This window comes from Miniopterus schreibersii, assembly GCF_964146895.1.
Source record: "Miniopterus schreibersii genome assembly, chromosome: 9".
Taxonomy (NCBI): domain Eukaryota; kingdom Metazoa; phylum Chordata; class Mammalia; order Chiroptera; family Miniopteridae; genus Miniopterus; species Miniopterus schreibersii.
Window position 1 is genome coordinate 45,741,052 of NC_138118.1, and position 18,367 is coordinate 45,759,418.

Here is an 18,367-nt window from a genome sequence, read left to right on the forward strand (position 1 = left end):
GTCTTCTGTAATTATTTTTTCAAATAGGTTTTCAATGTCTTGCTCTCTTTCCTCTCCTTCTGGCACCCCAAAAATACAAATGTTGGGCCTCTTGAAGTTGTCCCAGAGGCTCCTTATACTATTTTCATATTTCTGGATTCTTTTTTCTTTTTGTTCTTCTGGTTGGGTGTTTTTTGTTTCCTCATGTTCCAAATTGATGATTTGCTTCTCAGCGTCCTCTACTCTACTGTTGATTCCCTGTAAATTATTCTTCATTTGTTTGTGTGGCCTTCCTTTCAAATTGGTACTTTATTATGTCCTTGATTTTCTCAGTTGTTTTCGTAATACTCTTACTAATATGGTTCAGCATCCTTATAAACAAAAGTCTGAACTCTGTATCTGTTAGCTTGCTTGGATCTATTTCATTTAGTTCCTCTTCTAGAGATTTCTTCTGTTCTTTCTTTGTGACATGTTTCTTTGCCTCCACATTTTGGCTGCTTCCAGGTAGGTGTTTGTTTCTATGTATTAGGTAGAGCTGCTATGTCTCCTGGAATTTGTAGAGCGGCTTTGTGTAGTAGGTGTCTTGTAGGGCCAGGGGCTCAGCCTTCCCAGTCACCTGAGCTGGGCCTTCTAGGTGCATCCCTGTGTGGGCTGTGTGCACAGTCCTGTTGTAACTGAGCCTTGGTTGTTTTTGGCGCCACTGGGAAGAATTGACCCCCAGGCCAATTGGCTGTGAGGACCAGTTGCAACTACAGCCAGAGAGCTGCTGTGCTGGAGACACCCCTATGGAACAGGATTTACTTCAGTGGAGCTTTAGTGTTCACCAAGTGTGCCCCTTGAGTGTGTCACTCGTGGATGTGGTAGGGTTGTAATCCAGCATGGTCCAGTCTGACCACCAGGTGCACTGTCTCTGGGGCCTCCTGGGAGGTGCAAAGTCAGCCTGTGCCAGTGCCTTGCCCAAGGCCACCCATCATAAGCTACACAGCAAACCGTAGTTGGCTGCTACTTGTGCTGGGGTTGGCATTTTCCAGGAGAGGCCAAGCTATGAACCAATGCAGGCTGCCACTAGTGCCAGGCCTGGGGCCACTTATCAAGCTGTATGGGGCACACTGCCACTTGTTTGAGAGATTTTACGAAAGTCCTAAGCTTGAGGCCACTTGCACAGAAAAGCCACTGGAAATGGCCTGGATGAGCCTGCAGGTGGGGAGGGTCAGGGCCTCTGGGAATCACGGGGCGGGGCCAAAGGTGTGAGTCAGGTGCTGGAGATTCAAATATGGTGCCTGCCTGCTCTGTGTGGGGGAGGACTCGCCAAAGGATCAGTGGCCTCTGCCAGCTCTTCTGCCTGGGAGAAAGCTGCCCCTCCACCTCTTGCCCCAATCTCAGGCAGGTTAGTTCCTCCCCAAGTATCCCAGGTCTTTTCAAGCTGCTACCCGGCGCTGGGCTCAGAGGGAGCAGGTCTGAGTGAGTCTGTGCGCGGGCCCTTTAAGAGGAGCTGCTGGGGCTCCCGCAGCCTCGTGACCCTCAGCCACAGTCCCTGCTGGTTTCACAACCCAAAGTTGTGGGGACTTCTCTTCCCAGCCCTGGAGCCCTGGGCTGGGGGCCCGATGTGGGGCTGGGACCCCTTGCTCCTCCGGGAAACCTCCACCGCCAAGATTCCCTCCCAGGTTTAAACCGGGACACCGGGTGTGGGCCCACAACAGTGTCTCCGTAATTCAGCCCCAATCCGCCCACGTCTCCGCCCCTCCTACCGGTCTCAATGCTTCTTGAGTTCCCTGGTTGTAAGGCTTCTGTTCAGCCAGATTTCAGGAGGCTCTGAGTGATGTGATTCTGTATTTTAGTTGTGATTTTGATGTGGTTGCGGGAGGCGGCGGGTACAGCTGTTACCTACACCGCCATCTCGCTTCCTCCAAGGTTGAGCTTTTCTGTTCCTCAGCAACGTGAAGGCTGCCCATCAGATTTCATTTTTAAAATAAGTATCTTCCAAATAACCAAACAGATGGCAGGGAGGGTGGAGAATGCAGTAAATCAAAGCATTTAGTATTCAACCTAAAATAGTGTCCTGTGGACCCTAGAGTTTTAAAGGATACTTCCTTGTAGCCCATTTATTCATTTTATTTTTATTCAACAGACATTTGTTGAATCTGTATTGTGTTTTAGGCTTCTGACACACAAATAAGCTGATTCCAGGACACAATACATTATTTAAGATAACAGACATCTAAGCAGTTGTTTATGATATAAAATAATAACAGGTAATACTTAGGGATATTGTTGAAACACAGGGGGATACTATCTAGCTTGGTTTGGGGAGAATGGACAGAGCTTCCTGGAGGGGCTGATGTCTGAACTGAGTCTAAATAAGTGAGTGGGGCTTGCCCAAGTGAAGAGGGCCTACAGGAGGGATGTGAGCTGTTGAAAGCCAAAACAAAATCCCAGAGACCAGAAAAAGCATGAGTTCAAGGGGAAATTCAAGGATTTGGTGCTGTCTGAGTATAACTGTGAGGCAAGAAATAGGGGAAGATAAGGCAAGGGAAGAGGGCAGGTGATGAAGGGACCATGGGTGTCACCTTAAGCAGTTTGGACTTGATGTTGCATGTGTTGGGGAACCATTTAAAAGGTGTCAAGCAGAGTGATGACATGAGTAGATTTACATTTTAGAGCCACCATGCTGGCAGCTGTGTTGCATTGAAGAAGTTTTGTAGGGAAAACAATAGCACCTGAAAATTTGCTGTTGGAATTCTACTTAAAGTAGACTGCGTTCCACATTCCAAATAACTGGCTGGCACACTCTGCCACATCACCCTCCTAAAGGAGGGCCTGCTGCTGCTGTTTGGTAAGGCTGCATGCACTTCTGGATGAAGTGGCCCTCTGACAGTTAATTCTGAATAACTAACTGCAGATACAATAGGAGACGACAGGAAATGCAATACATCATTCCAGGCCTCGCCTTCAGGGACCAGAATAGAGGCAGAAGTTCAATAGGGCTTCCATTTACTATCTCACAAACCATTTAGGACCTGTAGAACAGGGACCTCATGGCAAGAACTTCATAAGATTTCAACTTTTCCTAGTGTTTGTCATCCTAGGCCTCTTTACCAGTTCTGAATAAAGTGAAAGCCTGACAGCAAAAACTAAAATTCTGCATGTAGTTCAAACACAAAATAGATCCATAGTTCAAAATAACTTTCCCATCACACATGTGTTCGAAGACTCTTGTATGAAAGAAATAGTGAAATATTTTTAAAGCCTGTTTTATACTCTCTTGTTTGTGGTGTAAGAGGAAACAGTACCCAATATTTGGTATGAAAATCAAATGTCTTAAAGAAGAGGGAACTAGAACCTGAAGGAAGATCCTTTAAAGTAAAAGGAGAATTAAAGTAAATGTTCTCGTGCCTTCAAGGTTTCTTGTCAAACTAAATGTGTTTTCTTTGGTTAGATCTCCCAGGACCCGGTTCAGATGGATCCAGGCCAATTACACTGTGGGAGGCGACACCTGGGCCATTGATAATGTTGTGCTGGCCTCAGGGTGCCCTTGGATGTGCTCAGGACGAGGGATCTGTGATGCTGGACGTTGCGTGTAAGTTAATAAAACTGGCAGTTTCTCTTTTTTATAATGCAAAAATAAACATGGCTTCTTGAACGCAAGACAGATAATGCCTTTTCTCCACTCACTTTTTTCTTAGGTGTGACCGGGGCTTTGGTGGAGCCTACTGTGTTCCTGTCATTCCTCTGCCCTCGATTCTTAAAGATGATTTCAACGGGAACTTACATCCCGACCTTTGGCCGGAAGTGTATGGTGCAGAGAGGGGGAATCTGAATGGTGAAACCATCAAATCTGGAACATCTCTCATTTTTAAAGGGGTCAGATAAGATTCTACTTCTCCATACTACTACTGAAATTCCTTCTTTACTCTCTGCTCCACACAGATGCATTTCTGAATCTGTTCAGATGATGTATTTTATATATAATTATTGTCTTCTAGACCAAACCATGTTTCCTCTTCTATTCAGCATATTATTTATGATCACTTAGGCATGAAGTTTTTCCTCCACTTTTACTTTCTTCTTGAATTATAGATATAAAAATTATACAGGTGCAATTTTCTAGAATTTTCACCTCTAGAATATAACACTTTATGTGTTATTGACTATTTAACTTGCAATATTTTTAAAATAGTTTTATGAAAGGTCCTTGCTTTTCCTTGCTTTTTTCTCCCTGCCAATAGAATCATCTTGTGACTCTAAGAAAACCAAACATTTACGTCAAGTTAAATAGCATTCTGAAGCATTGTTAGCATTTTTTTTATTTCATCCTAGATATCTGGTTAGAGAAATATCAAGCAGTTGTATGAAACTCCGTACTGAGCTGGCACATCTTTGTATGTGAATCCATGCTTTATCAAGTCTCTCAGCATGGGACTATCAGCTAATCTAAGTGTGCAAATGAAATCTTTAACAAAAATCTGCATGGGCTTCTGTATAACCTTAATGATTAACACCTAACACTTGAAAATTAGACACCCTGGAACTTTTTCAATTATAGTTAATAGGTGCTGCCTCTCATCCTTGTTTGAATTCAGAATTTTCTCAAGTTTTGGATGAGAAAGAAAAAGTGCTTAGGGGTCTGAGATTTACAAGTCCCTAACAGTTATGAGAGACCAAAGAAATTGAGGTAGAATATTTCAGAGTGGGAACTACTGGGTTTTTGGTGGTGGTGGTGGTGGTGGTGGTGTGTGTGTATGGTTTTTTAGTCTTGTCTAAGGCTTTAGCTCTCATTACCACTTGCTCACTTCTGCTTTGTTTGAAGCAGTTGACAGGATAAAAAAGGAGACGTCCTGTGACCTTTCATAATTCAAATATTTTTCCCTAATAAATTGTTAAGCAGTAGAATTAACCTGGTCCCTAGATCCTATAAAGAAGGAAGACACATAGTCTTTTATATTTTCGTTTTAGCCACCCAAATGCAAGAGCAGCCAAGCATGATATGTATTAGACATATTATCCATCAGCCCTGCAAGATGTAGGGAGGGCTCAGCGTGTGCCATTCAGTAGGTTGTAGTTTGACCTAGAAAGGCATTCTTTCATGAAAAAGGAAATGATAGTCTCTTTTTAGTGTTTATAGATTCAGGAGTTGTAACAATTAAAATAGCTTGTTGGATGCAAAGGAATTCCTCACATTTAGCACAAATAGATTACTGAACCTGGAAAAAGAATGATAAAAGAAACATATCTCCATGAACTAGAATATATGCAGAAGCAGGGCCTGACAGATTTACCACATAATTATAAATGTCAGGTGTTGAACTAAAAACAGATATTGCAAATATAAAGAAAAGATACTTTCATATTATAGATCATACCCACTTTCAACAAAATTGCTCCTACAAAATGAAGTGTAAAATGGTTCCTTTTATGGAACAACTTGTACTTATATTCCATAATCAAAGGGGAAGGGTAGTCATAGTCCTTTATCTTGATATTAGCAAGGGGTATTTGTTAGCTGGATCTATCAACTAACCACCTCCAAGCTTTTTCATTGCAAGCTGAAGAAGACACCTTTCCCCATAACCTCAACGTCCACATGCATCAAGCAATAAAAACATCCAAGGCTTGTAAGTGTGTGAGGGAGAGTGTAATGACATTGACACATGAAGAATACGCAATCATTCAGTGTCACAGACTGAGCAGGGCAGTGAGTTATTCGGATAATAGAAAAACAACAACTGGAAATGTAATGCTTTTTACATGATAGCCTTCAATCCTGAAAGTTTGAATCTATGCTTTGTGAAGTTCAGGGATGGGTTTAAATGCAGTTGTGTTTTCATACACTATCAAATAATTCTCAAATTCTAAATGTAATATTATGTAGATTTCTTCTCCCAAAACCAAAAGATGATTTGATAAACAAAACGCTGGTATCTTATGAAGGATGGAGGGTAAGTTTCAGAATCTGACATGTCTGGGTTCAAACTCTGCCATCACCGCTTATAAACTGTTACTGGCCCTCTGAGTGTCAGTTTTACCTGCAACATGACAATAATATCTTCCCCTTGGGAGCGCTAGATGCTTTAAATGAGTAGGTGTCAGTTTTTTAACACAGCATGGTGTGGACAATATTACAAAATCAGTTCTACTTAAAACTTTTCAGCTACTGAGGAATGTGCTCTATAATAAATGTTATAAAGAAGAGGAAGAATTTGCTTTGCATAAGTACATTTGGTATTTATTGATTGATAATTAAAAAATCAGTTAACAGTGTCCACTCAGTGTCACAGAGCCCTTCACCACCAAAGAGTTACTTCATTCAGAAGTCACAGCTGAGAAACAAAAAGGCCTGTTTGGACCTTAGGACATTTGCATAGTAAAATTTTATTTTAGCGGCTGTCACCGCAGTCCTGTGAACACATGGAGAAAACAAGCTATGGAGCTGTCAATACCAGGCAACCAGAAATAGTTAATTAGCAGGAAAAATCGCTAAAGCTAAAGTGATCATTTTCCTCCGTCTTTGGCTTCTCTGCATGAGCGGTTACAGTCTGGGCACGAGGACTTGCTTAGCTATGCCTTATTTAACTTGACCAGCCAGAAGGGGTTGTGTCAGCCTGAATGAGGGCCTCCTGGGGTTGTCAGTGTGCAAAGGAATAGTAAGTTCCTAAGACTCCTTGGAACCCTGAAAAGGTAACCTATTAGTTCCCAGCTTCCAGCAGGAGCACTTGGCACATTTTCCATCTGTTTCCTCGTTGGTCCTCTCACGGCATGCTGTGATCAAAGGAGGCTATTTTTTTAAAAGGCCTGTAGATGTGTAATGCTATCATTTTTGCACTGCTTCTTATCATCTAAATCACAGCAAAGTGTGAGATTTGAGATTAGAGTTGAGATAATGAAATTGTGTCATTCAGACACAGGGAATGAAAGCCTTTAAGAAAGTGGAAACTCAATTTTTCCTTTTAAATTGGACTGAATATGGCTCCATGATCATTAAGTGTGTGTACCTATCATTTAGCTGATCCAAGTTATGGTGTATAAAATCAAAGAAAAATAATTTTTCGAATGAAATAAAATTGCTTAACATATATGTTTTTGTTTTCAGGAAGGACTAAGGATGCTAATTTCAAGAGATCTAGACTGTACCAATACCATGTATGTCCAGTTTTCACTTAGATTTATAGCAAAAGGTAGGTTATTTCTATGGGTATGATTTAATTATTTCCCTTCAAGAAAATTCTCCCATGCACAATTCCTTATCCACAAAGAAATAATGTATTTGAGGTCCATAAATTTTATCATATGGCAGAGCTAACACAAATTTGGGTACATAAATGTTAACAAATGTTCTTCTATAATAAAATTCATCTTAATATAAGGGTAAAGTTACTGATTTTATAATAATTTCATATAGTTATAATAATCATACTAGTTCTGTGGTGGTTAAATTTATCATCATGTCCCTGAGTCTTTTGCCACTACTACTTTCTAGCTGTAAGAATTGTAAAATTAAAAAATTTTAACTTAAAGAAATTTTGGATTTTCTTTTACAGATATGAATTTAAAAAACCAACCCTTTGTCATTCTGACCTTTCATATTAACTAAATAACTTTCTTGACAAATAATACCATTTGGATATAACAAATTTTCAAGTAGATTTTTGTTTGTATCCTGAGATTTAAATGTTTGACCCTCTGTAAAGCTGTGATGCCTATAGAATCAAAAATTTTTGATGTGATATTTCCTAAATGAAACACAGAAAGATGTGCGTTTATAGCTGGGGAAAGAGGGAGATACTATTGTGTGAAAATCCAAGAGTTGTTGTGTTTTTTGAGATATATTCACAGAGAAAATTCGACCTGTCATTACTTTAAGCTTCCTCCGAAGCATTTGGACTATAAAGCCTTGATGTGAATATAAGTTGGCTTATGCATGGATGCCAAAAGAAGAGTGTAAGAGCATCATACTGTTTCCCCTTTTAGCACAATGTGGTTTATGTTTGTGTTACCTTCTTTCTAGGTACTCCAGAGAGGTCTCACTCTATTCTATTACAATTCTCCATCAACGGGGGAATCACTTGGCACCTGATGGATGAATTTTATTTCCCTCAAATGATGAACATACTTTTCATTAATGTTCCTTTGCCATACACTGCCCAAACCAATGCTACAAGATTCAGACTCTGGCAGCCTTATAATAACGGTAAAAATGCACATGTTCTCTTATGACCAAAACTGACTGTGGCATGTTGATAAGTTTGTTTCTAAGGTGGGAGGAAGTGTTTATCAACTGAGTAACTTAGCTATTCATCACACACATTTTATGTTTCACTTTTAAGTAGTCTCAATTAATATTTAACTTTATATATATCTTTATCATCTCTTCATATTTGACTTATAAATCCTCTTGATGATGTGAATATAGCTGCATCTTGTCACAGGTCTACGGTTTTAAAAAATAATTCAGTATTACCATTAGGCAGTCATCAATTGTAACTACATTTTTGCTGAATTCACTTAGTTCTTCTGAGTGTGGCATTTCATTAGTGAGATAGAACATTATAGCAAAATGCCATGACAAAGTGAGAGGGCTTACACCAAGCAGATAGTGCCTTAGGTGGATAAAATATTCTTAGCACATACACTTGTTTCAGTTGATAAGGCAAAGTGAATGTATAATTTAATAGCATTTTCAAATGGTTAAAGAAAATGATTTTGCAAATTTTTAATGTTTTATCACATCCTATATTTCTATTAACTGCTGATTATAAAGGACCAGAATCTACCAAATTATGCATTTAATGGCCTATGTAAGCACAGAGATACCACATTAAGCAGATTCTTTGCAGAGGTAACACCGAAATAAATAAAAAATGTACTGCCATCTCTAAAATCTAACCTATTTCCTTTATAACTAGTAAGTCAAAATAAGTACTTTTAACTTATTGTGAACAGAAAGCATAATCTTTTATGTTTTGGCCCTTTTATATTATATTAAATATAATCTTCTATATTTGGACCAGATAAAAATTCACAGAGGAATGCAAACAGTTTCACCATCCAAAGGATATTGTCTTTGTTTTGTTTCCAATGTGCTTACCTGATTTTTCTTTATTGTTTTTACCAACTGCTTCCAAAGTGAGAGAGAGAAAAAGAGAGAAGACCATTTAAATCATCAGGTTACTTTTATGGGCTCCTGTTTACAGCTCCTTTTTTATATTTTGTAAGAAATGTACTAAAAGTAGGAATCAGTGAAAAAGCAATCTTGGGAAATCTGGATGTCGCTGCTTGGCATGGTCTCATCATCCTGTTTTCAGTTCAATTTTGCAAAAGTAGCCTGGGTTTGCCCTGATTATCTACTTAGTAATATCTTCCTAAACACCCAGCCCAAGTCATAAATCAAATTTTATGACAGCCAAAGCAGTGATTTTTACTAGTTTTCTGTATATTTCCACATATCTTTAAATAAACATAGATGTTTTGGAAAGCATTAAGAAAAAAATTAAGTATATAACAGACTATTTTATTCTGTGTAGTTTTTAACAATTAAATAAAATTATACATCAGGCAATGTTTTAATAGCCATGGCCCTTCAGCCTGACAAAAGCATGATGCTAAACCATGGGTTAACTCTAAAGGTCATGAGTTGCTCCTTGGATAGACTAGTTAGTGTACCTCCGTTCTAAGTCTGCAGGCTGACTGCCCATCCTCACAGAACCAGATGTCTTGTATATTCCCAAAACCACAAAAACAAACTCAAAGCTCACTCTTGTGGTGGGAAGGTTTGTAGCACCACTGTGATGAAAAAGGTGCCACACTTTCACAAGCTGTTTGTCACATCTTTCTTGAATTAATAAGGCTGTTCCATCCTGTGTCAATTTAATATGATTGAAAGCTTAATTTGTTTTACACTGTTACTATAATCACTGTAAATACATTGTTGTATAGTTAGTGTTTCTTTGTCTAGAGGCATATGTTTAACCTGTTGGTACAAAGTTCCTTCTGTCCTTTACTTTCTTCCATGAGCAAAATATCCATCTGATTTTCGCCATTGGAAAAACTTTCTTTATCCAAAAATGCCTTAGGTAAGAAAGAAGAAATCTGGATTATTGATGACTTCATTATTGATGGAAATAATTTAAACAACCCTGTGATGCTTCTGGATACATTTGACTTTGGGCCCAGAGAAGACAATTGGTTTTTCTATCCTGGTGGTAACATTGGTCTTTATTGCCCATATTCTTCAAAGGGGGCACCGTAAGTATTTAATTCAGAAACTAAAAATAAAACAACTGCTTGTATACAAATCACAATGAACTTTTGCCTAAATCAATTCCTTGTTGTTTTTTGTATAACAGAGAGGAAGATTCAGCTATGGTGTTTGTTTCAAATGAAGTTGGTGAGCATTCCATTACCACTCGTGACCTCGGTGTGAACGAGAACACCATCATACAATTTGAGGTACTTGTCTTGTTCTATCAGAAATGCTTTAAATTTCATCTTGAACAAAGCCTAGGAAAAAAGAAAAAAAATCTCAGATAATTTCATGCATTATGGCTTTCTATTTTTATAAAAGGACAAAACAGGTATTACATCATAACTCACTTTTATTAGTGGAACAAATTGTCATACTAAGGTTTATTTCTGAATTTTTGTCTTTTATTTATAACATAATCTCATATCTATTACAATGGGAAGTTGTTGAAATAAATTATTTTAAGTGCTATAAATATAAAAAGAACCATACTATTCTAGTATTATTATTTTCACAATTTTTATGTGTTATTTAGGGCCCAAGTCAATGTAACTACAGTCTATATCATCAGCACATTTGTATAATATTTACCATGGTGTCATGAATTTTATAGCTAAAATAATACTGCATTGTTTTTATAATTTCAAATATATTTTCTGTGGGTATTTCATTAATACTCATGAACTCTATATTTTTCAAGAAAGCAATTAATAATGTATAAAAAAACACTTTATGTATTTCAAAAACTTAGATAAAATTAGCAGAACCAAAGGTGCATTATGCCAATGTTCAGTAGTACTAACGTCCAAAGATGCTCGTGTCTTATCAAGTCCATACCAACCATTGGGCACACTTACTTAAAAAAAGTCTAATTGCATCAACACAGTTTTGAATATTTGTTTTAGAGTAACTCTTTCTATATTCTCTAAATTAGAGGTGTCTTTTACATCTCAAAGGTCTGGGACCAAATGATGCCTTAGTGAAGAAATTGTTCTGTATCTATTCTTTTTATAATATTTTCTAATTTTATTTTAAGTTACTTAAATAACTTTCTGTTATGTTTTCTAACTCTTATCCTTTAAATGTTAATAAAAAGTAGCACCTCTGGCTCTTAAGAGTTCTATTGTCAAAAGAATACAGGTAGAAACAAATGCCTAGAGTTTAAAAGGGTATCAAATCTCAATAGTTTATTCTCCAGAGGTAAGAGAAGCAAGTTCAACAACTATCAATAAATTATATAAATATAAATATATCCAGTTGCTATGATAGCAAGAAAATGTTAATAACAATGGGATGAGGGAAAGATTTCAGAAGATAAAATCGCATACACATATTTAATTAAGTTTTAGTTTAATTTACTTGAAAACATGGGAAAAGGAATGGAGCAGTTATTTCCTTAATGGTTAAAAAGGTCTTTCTGAGAATGCTCTCCCTGTGCCAGGGAAATGGTATTTTAACATTAAATACATGTTTAAGATTCTCCTCGTGCAAAAGTGGGATTGCATGTATTTCAAAGGTGTCACGAGAAGGAAAATAGAAGGTCTTTCTGTCTAGCAGACTAGAAAAAACTAATGGTTGGAATTAGGGAAATAGTCTTGTCATTACTATTACTATTGGTTTGGCTTGGTTATGAAAATAGGCCAAAGGTAAGATTTGGAATTCTGTGCCAGCCTCTGCCCTACCCTCTTCTTAGTTTTTTATAAAATGAGGAAAAATAAATTTTTCATGAGACCAGTGGAGTTTCTTTATGAAAAAGTATTATTTAAAGGTAATATATGATATTGCTCAAGCAAAACAGAGTTTCATAGTGTTAAATATTTCAGCAGGACAGTTCCTAGGAAATGGACTCAAGGAAATAATGAAATGGGGAATCATTACAAGGCTTGTTGCTTGGAGGTAAATTGATTCATTTTTTTTTCTTCCCCAAGATCAACGTTGGCTGTTCAACTGATAGTTCATCTGCTGACCCAGTAAGACTGGAATTTTCAAGGGACTTTGGGGCAACCTGGCACCTGCTGCTCCCCCTCTGCTCCCACAGCAGCAGCCAGGTCAGCTCCTTGTGCTCCACTGAGCACCACCCAAGCAGCACCTACTATGCAGGGACCACCCAGGGCTGGAGAAGAGAGGTGGTGCACTTTGGGAAGCTGCACCTTTGCGGGTAAGGCCCTGCTGCTCCATGCCACATTTATTTCTCATTTGACAGTTTTCTTCCTGACATCATCCTTTCTCCTCGACTTTATCAGGGGGAAATTTCCACCTTACATTTCTTCTTCAGTTCTTCACTTGAAACAGACTGATATATGTTTAAAACATGGGAGACTGAGCTAACATACTACTAACTTATGGTTTAAAGATAGATTTAAAAGAGCACACCAGGGCCTGACCAGCATGGCTCAGCAGTTGAGCATCAATCTATGATCCAGGAGGTGGTGATTCAATTCCCGGTCAGGGCACATGCCTGGGTTGCAGGCTTGATCCCCAGCAGGGGACATGCAGGAGGCAGCTGATCAATGACTCTACTCATCATTGATGTGTCTATCTCTCCCTCTTCCTTCCTCTCTCTGAAATCAATTTTTTTAAAAACACACTTTAAAAAATAATAAAAGAGCACACCAGGGATGGTACTCTGTCAGAGGGCTCATATCCTCATGGTTCTTTATTAGATCAATTAGGAAACAACAGAAATATGATTTTCCCCTAATGTTGTAACCCTTCCCCATTCCCTCCTCCATCACAATATAAATGCAGTTAGAATTTTATGACTTTCAAATATTTACCTATGTTTCTTATGCTGGAAAAAGACGTATGAGGATAGAAGCCCACAGAATGTTCTGGTGTCTCATCAAAAAAATTGTCAGCACTGTTTCCTCAGGTATTTCTACTTTTTCAATCTCTGTCAGCATTCTTTGTTGTTGTTTTTAATCCTCACCTGAGAATATGTTTTTAATGATTTGAGAGAGAGAGGAAGGGAGAGAGAGAGAGAAAGAAACATCTCTTGGTTGCCTCCCATATGGGTTGCCTCCCATATATATGCTCTCCAACCAGGTATCAAACCCAAAACCTGGGTATGTGCCCTGACCTGGAATCAAACCCACAACCTATTGGTGTACAGGACGATGCTCCAACCAACTGAGCCACACCAGCCAGCACCCTCTGTCAGCATTCTTGTTATATATACAAGGTGGGGCAAAAGTAGGTTTACAGTTGTGAGCAAGTGAAACAGTATTGGCACAAGAGGAGGCATATAGATCAATGGAACAGAACAGAGCACCCAAAAATCAACCCATGCCATTACACTCAATATTTGACAAAAGAGGCAAGAACATACAATGGAGTAAAAACAGTCTCTTCAATAAATGGGATTGGAAAAAATGGACAGGTACATGCAAAAAAATTCAGTAGACCATCAATTTACACCATACACAAGAATAAACTCAAAATGGATAAAAGACTTAAATGTAAGTCATGAAACCATAAAAATCCTAGACGAAAACAAGCAGTAAAATCTCAGACATCTTTCAGAGCAATATTTTTGCCTATAAGTTTCTGAGGGCAAGGGAAACACAGGAAAAAATAAACAAATGGGACTATATCAAAACTAAAAAGCTTCTGCACAGCAAAAGAAGCCATCAACAAAACAAAAAGGGAATCCACCATATGGGAGAACATATTCACCAATTATTCATCTCCAAAATATATAAAGTTAATCTCCAAAATATATAAAGTACTAATACAACTCAACACCAGGGAAACAAACAATCCAATTAAAAAATAGGCAAAGGACCTGAATAGACACTTCTCCAAAGAGTACATACGGATGGGCAATAGACATATGAAAAAACGCTCAAGGTCACTAATCAGGGGATTCCAGATTAATACTACAATGAGGTATCACCTCACACCTGTAGAATGGCTACTATCAATAAATCAACAAACAACAAGTGGTGGCAAGAATGTGGAGAAAAGGGCACCCTAGTACACTGCTGGTGGGAATGCAGACTGTTGCAGCCACTATGGAAAACAGTATGGAGTTTCCTCAAAAAATTAAAAATGGAACTGCCTTTTGTTATGGACCTAGCAATCCCACTTCTGGATATATATCCTAAGAATCCCAAAACACCAATCAGAAAGACTCTATGCACCCCTATGTTCATAGCAGCATTATTTATGATAGCAAAGATCTGGAAACAGCCCAAGTGCCCATCAGCAGATGAGTGGATAAAAAAGCTGTGGTACATTTACACCATGGAATACTATGCAGCTGTAAAAAAAAAAAAAAAAAAAAAAAGCATGGATGGACCTGGAGATTATTATACTAAGTGTAATAAGCAAGGCAGAGAAAGACAAATGCCGTATGATCTCCCTTATATGTGGAATCTAATGAACAAAATAAACTAATGAACAAAATAGAACCAGAGGCATGGATACATGGAACAGACTGACAAATGTCAGAGGGGAGGAGGGTGGAGGTAAGGTAAAGGAAGGTAAAGGGGTTAGCTAATAAACATATATGCATAGCCCGTGGACACAGACAATAGTTTGGTGAGGGCCAAGGGAGAGGTGTGGGGGCTGGGTGGAAGTGGGGAAAGGGGGACGGAAATGGGGGACATCTGTAATAGTGTCAACAATAAAGTTTTTAAAAAGAGAGAGGAAGTCAACAGAGCAGCCTCCCTCAAAATTTGTGTTTTCCCTCAAAATAAAGAACTTATTCTTTCAGGGTATGTCAAAAAAAGAAGAAAGTATTAATACTATTCTTTCAAGAGGGAAATAGATTTAGATTCCCAATGTGAAACTCAGCACTAATTAGAAGTCTTGGGTGTTCAAGCAAAACTACTAGTATTTTTCCAAACGGGTTAAAGGGAATTTTCAAGCCTGCATTCTCTTTGAACATAAATTTACTGACTCAGTTTCATATAAGCAGCATAATTTTATAATTTAATTTTTAAGAGCTTTAATATTTTGTTGTTGAATATGTTATTTATTAATTCTTGCTATTTACAACAGGATATTATTCTAATAGACAGTCTAACTGTTTTTTTTTAAAAAAAAAAAAAAAATCACTAAGCAAAATAGCCTCAAGGATCTTTAGAAGAGACAGGTGAGGAGGCAGGGAGAGTCTCTGGAGACTGTAGGAACAGGTAGAGCTGAGGATTTAACCAGTACAACCAGAGCACTGCTATAGTGCCGGGGGGATTGGGGTAGGGAGGATGAGCTTGTCTGTTAAAAAATTGGGCGAGGTAGCTCAGGAAAAATTTTTTATCCAAAATCAGTTGTATTATTTAAGATTCTATGTTGCAAGAAATATAAAGAAACATTAAAAAGTGGAAGAACTTGTGGGTAACGTACTGGGGAATAACACGGACCCCACTCAGGAAGTGCAAGGCCACTAGCAACAGAAGTTGTGATCCTCATTTTTATCATGCAGATATTAATATCATTCAGCAACCACGGCTCTCATTTTCTGGAGCTCATGATTCCACATTTCTAGAAAAGAAAATCCGAACCAATCAGCCATGACCAGAAAGCCAAGTATTCCAACAGAAGCACCGCTGCCCCAAATCCCTGCTTATGGGTAGTGTAGGCAGGGAAAAGGCCCGGAGAGCCAATCACTTAGGCACCTGTAACCAATACTATGACCATTATGTTATTACTGAGAAGCTCTGGATTATTTCCTTAATGGACCTTTAACTTCCTCTAATTGCCCAGCTAAGTATTAAATAGAAAACTACCCTACATACAGGTTGTAGGCCATGACTTTAGGTTGCCTTGACAACTGAGACTTGCTTCAGCAAGTTCCCACATGGAAAGAATACTATTTAAAGGAGTGCGAAATAAGGTCACAAAGATCTGCCCATCAGAGGATCTGAGTGAGGAGACCCACGCCAAGGCAGTGCTGTGGCACCCTGGTGCCTCCTCACTAAGCATTTGGTCATGTCCACGAGCCTGTGTTTGCACATAAGGCATGGCAATGTAATTTGGAAATTTGAACAAGAGAAATGTAGACATCAGTATGTTCACCAACTGCTTTTGAGTGTCTGTTTAAAATATACCTTCTTCAATTATAAAAGCACAGAACTTAGACCGTCATGTTATTTGTATTCCATGTCATTTCTGTTTCTATGAAAAGAAAGTAAATCTGTTGAGGAGGCATGCCCACTCCCACAATGGTATGAACCTATCTTTCCAACTGCCTTCAACCATTTCTGCAAAGAGAAGAATGTGCCTTCATAGTGTTGTCTAGTCCTTGTTTCTGGAAAAGAATTAACACTCTTTTTAAAAACCCACACAGGCATGAATTGCTGGAAGGCAAAAGTTAAATTTTCTCCAACTCAGTCAGCCATCCCTTGGACTGTATTCAGCACAGTACATAATAATGGCACAAGTGCTAGATGCTAAAAAATATATATATGACCCATGGCTAAATTACTCCTTTCTGTGCATTTACTGGACAATGGGCACCATAAAAATTATTTTAAATATTTTCAGATGCAGAAATGACCACTTTTGCCTCCATATGTAGTCAGTTCACATTTGAAGCGTAAGTGTTGAACTTCCATTGAATTTTATTCACATCACCTTTGTGTCCTTTTCGTCTAGAGTCCTTTTGTCTTTAAAACTCCTAATTGCTTTTGCTTTATACAGTTTCATAATGAGTCAACCAAAACCCCTATTTAATGAAAGCACTGTTGTGTGCTTGAAATTTTAAGTTTACATTTAAAGAACAGGTCCTTTTGAATACCACTGGCTTGGGAGAACAGACGCTGACATTCACCAGGGAGAGTGGCAGTGAGAGATTTTCAAAATAAGATTTCAGCAGAAGGCAGCCACAGTGAGACCAGACCCTTCAGCCCATTTATCACAGCACTTGCAGTTTCTGTGTCAAGGCAGGTGAACAATAATAAATATCCAACCAAGGTGGTTCATTTGTATTCAGAACACTTGAATAAATAAGAAGTTCAAAAAAATCCATGCAAGCTTTTGTTCAAAGAAACACTCCAGCCATTTCCCTCAGCTCAGCAGTCTGAAAGTTCAAAAGGTAGGAAGTGCTTCTTGCCAAGACTAAACTCTGACAAGTATTTGAAAATAAAATTTAATTATGAACTGGCATTTTGGGGGCAGCTTAATATAGAGGCTTGATATTAACAATGAAATTAAGGTTAAAATTATATGTGGGAAGTTGATTCCATCTGCTTTACTCTCTACTAAACTTTAGAAACAAAGGCTTCTAATATTGACTTCTAATTTCTGTTTTAAAATTATTCTGAATTTGGTTTTCATGATAATTGAGAATTGGACAGATTCATAAGGTACAAAAATGAATATACATGCCATCTCTTTATCTGTCCCCTCTAAAATAAATCCATCTTCTTTGAACTGAATTTTGTACATAATAAAATAAACTATTTCTGGACTCCTACCTAAATATGTAGATTATTTCCAAGGGGTATAACTTTTCATCAATAATATAAGATGATTTACTTACAAATAAAAAGGAAAATTGCCTTTGATTTAAAAAGAAATTAAGAAATAAGAGACATCTGTCTAAAAATAAATTTGATTTTTTCACTCCTCTCTTTAAAATAATCTACTGGGGCTCTCTCTTGCCAATAGAATAAAATCCAAAACATCTTAGTATGGCTCTTAAGGCTTTTCACAACAAATATCATACAGCAAACATTTATTGAACATCCACTGTATATAAAACACTGCACAGGGCACTATGAATGAGTGCAAAGAAGAAAGAGGCATGGAGATTGGCTTCTAGGAGTTCACAGCAGATAGGGAAAATAAGTATGCTTTTAAATACCTACACCTTTGATAACTTTAATAATGGAAATTTCCATAAAAATTATGGAAAAGAGAGAAATTGAAGGACTAGTTATTTGCTGTATGAGCCAGCAATTTTACTACTTTACCCAGAAGAATTGAAAATAGGTACTTAAGCAAATACTTTCTCATGAATGTTCATAGAAGCACTGTTCACAATAGCTACAAGGTAGAAACAAACAAATGTCCATGAACCAGTAAATGGATAAATAAAGTTGGTATACCCATACAATGGGATATTACTCAGTCATAAAAAGGAATGAAATTCTGATATTTCATTCATGGATGAATCTTGAAAACATTAGTTGGAATTTTGAGATGGTG

At 37.9% G+C, this 18,367-nt stretch overlaps 1 protein-coding gene across 2 annotated transcripts in view; it reads left to right on the forward strand.

The window, feature by feature from the left end:
• The window catches only part of RELN (reelin), a 484,957-nt gene that overhangs the window by 403,237 nt on the left and 63,353 nt on the right, over positions 1-18,367 (forward strand). For both annotated transcript variants that reach the window (XM_081147442.1, XM_081147441.1), the window contains exons 35-41: positions 3,416-3,556; positions 3,663-3,840; positions 7,067-7,151; positions 7,982-8,164; positions 10,047-10,218; positions 10,320-10,422; positions 12,145-12,374. In XM_081147442.1, the coding sequence (XP_081003568.1) occupies positions 3,416-3,556; positions 3,663-3,840; positions 7,067-7,151; positions 7,982-8,164; positions 10,047-10,218; positions 10,320-10,422; positions 12,145-12,374 (1,092 nt within the window). The remainder of the gene's footprint in view (positions 1-3,415; positions 3,557-3,662; positions 3,841-7,066; positions 7,152-7,981; positions 8,165-10,046; positions 10,219-10,319; positions 10,423-12,144; positions 12,375-18,367) is intronic.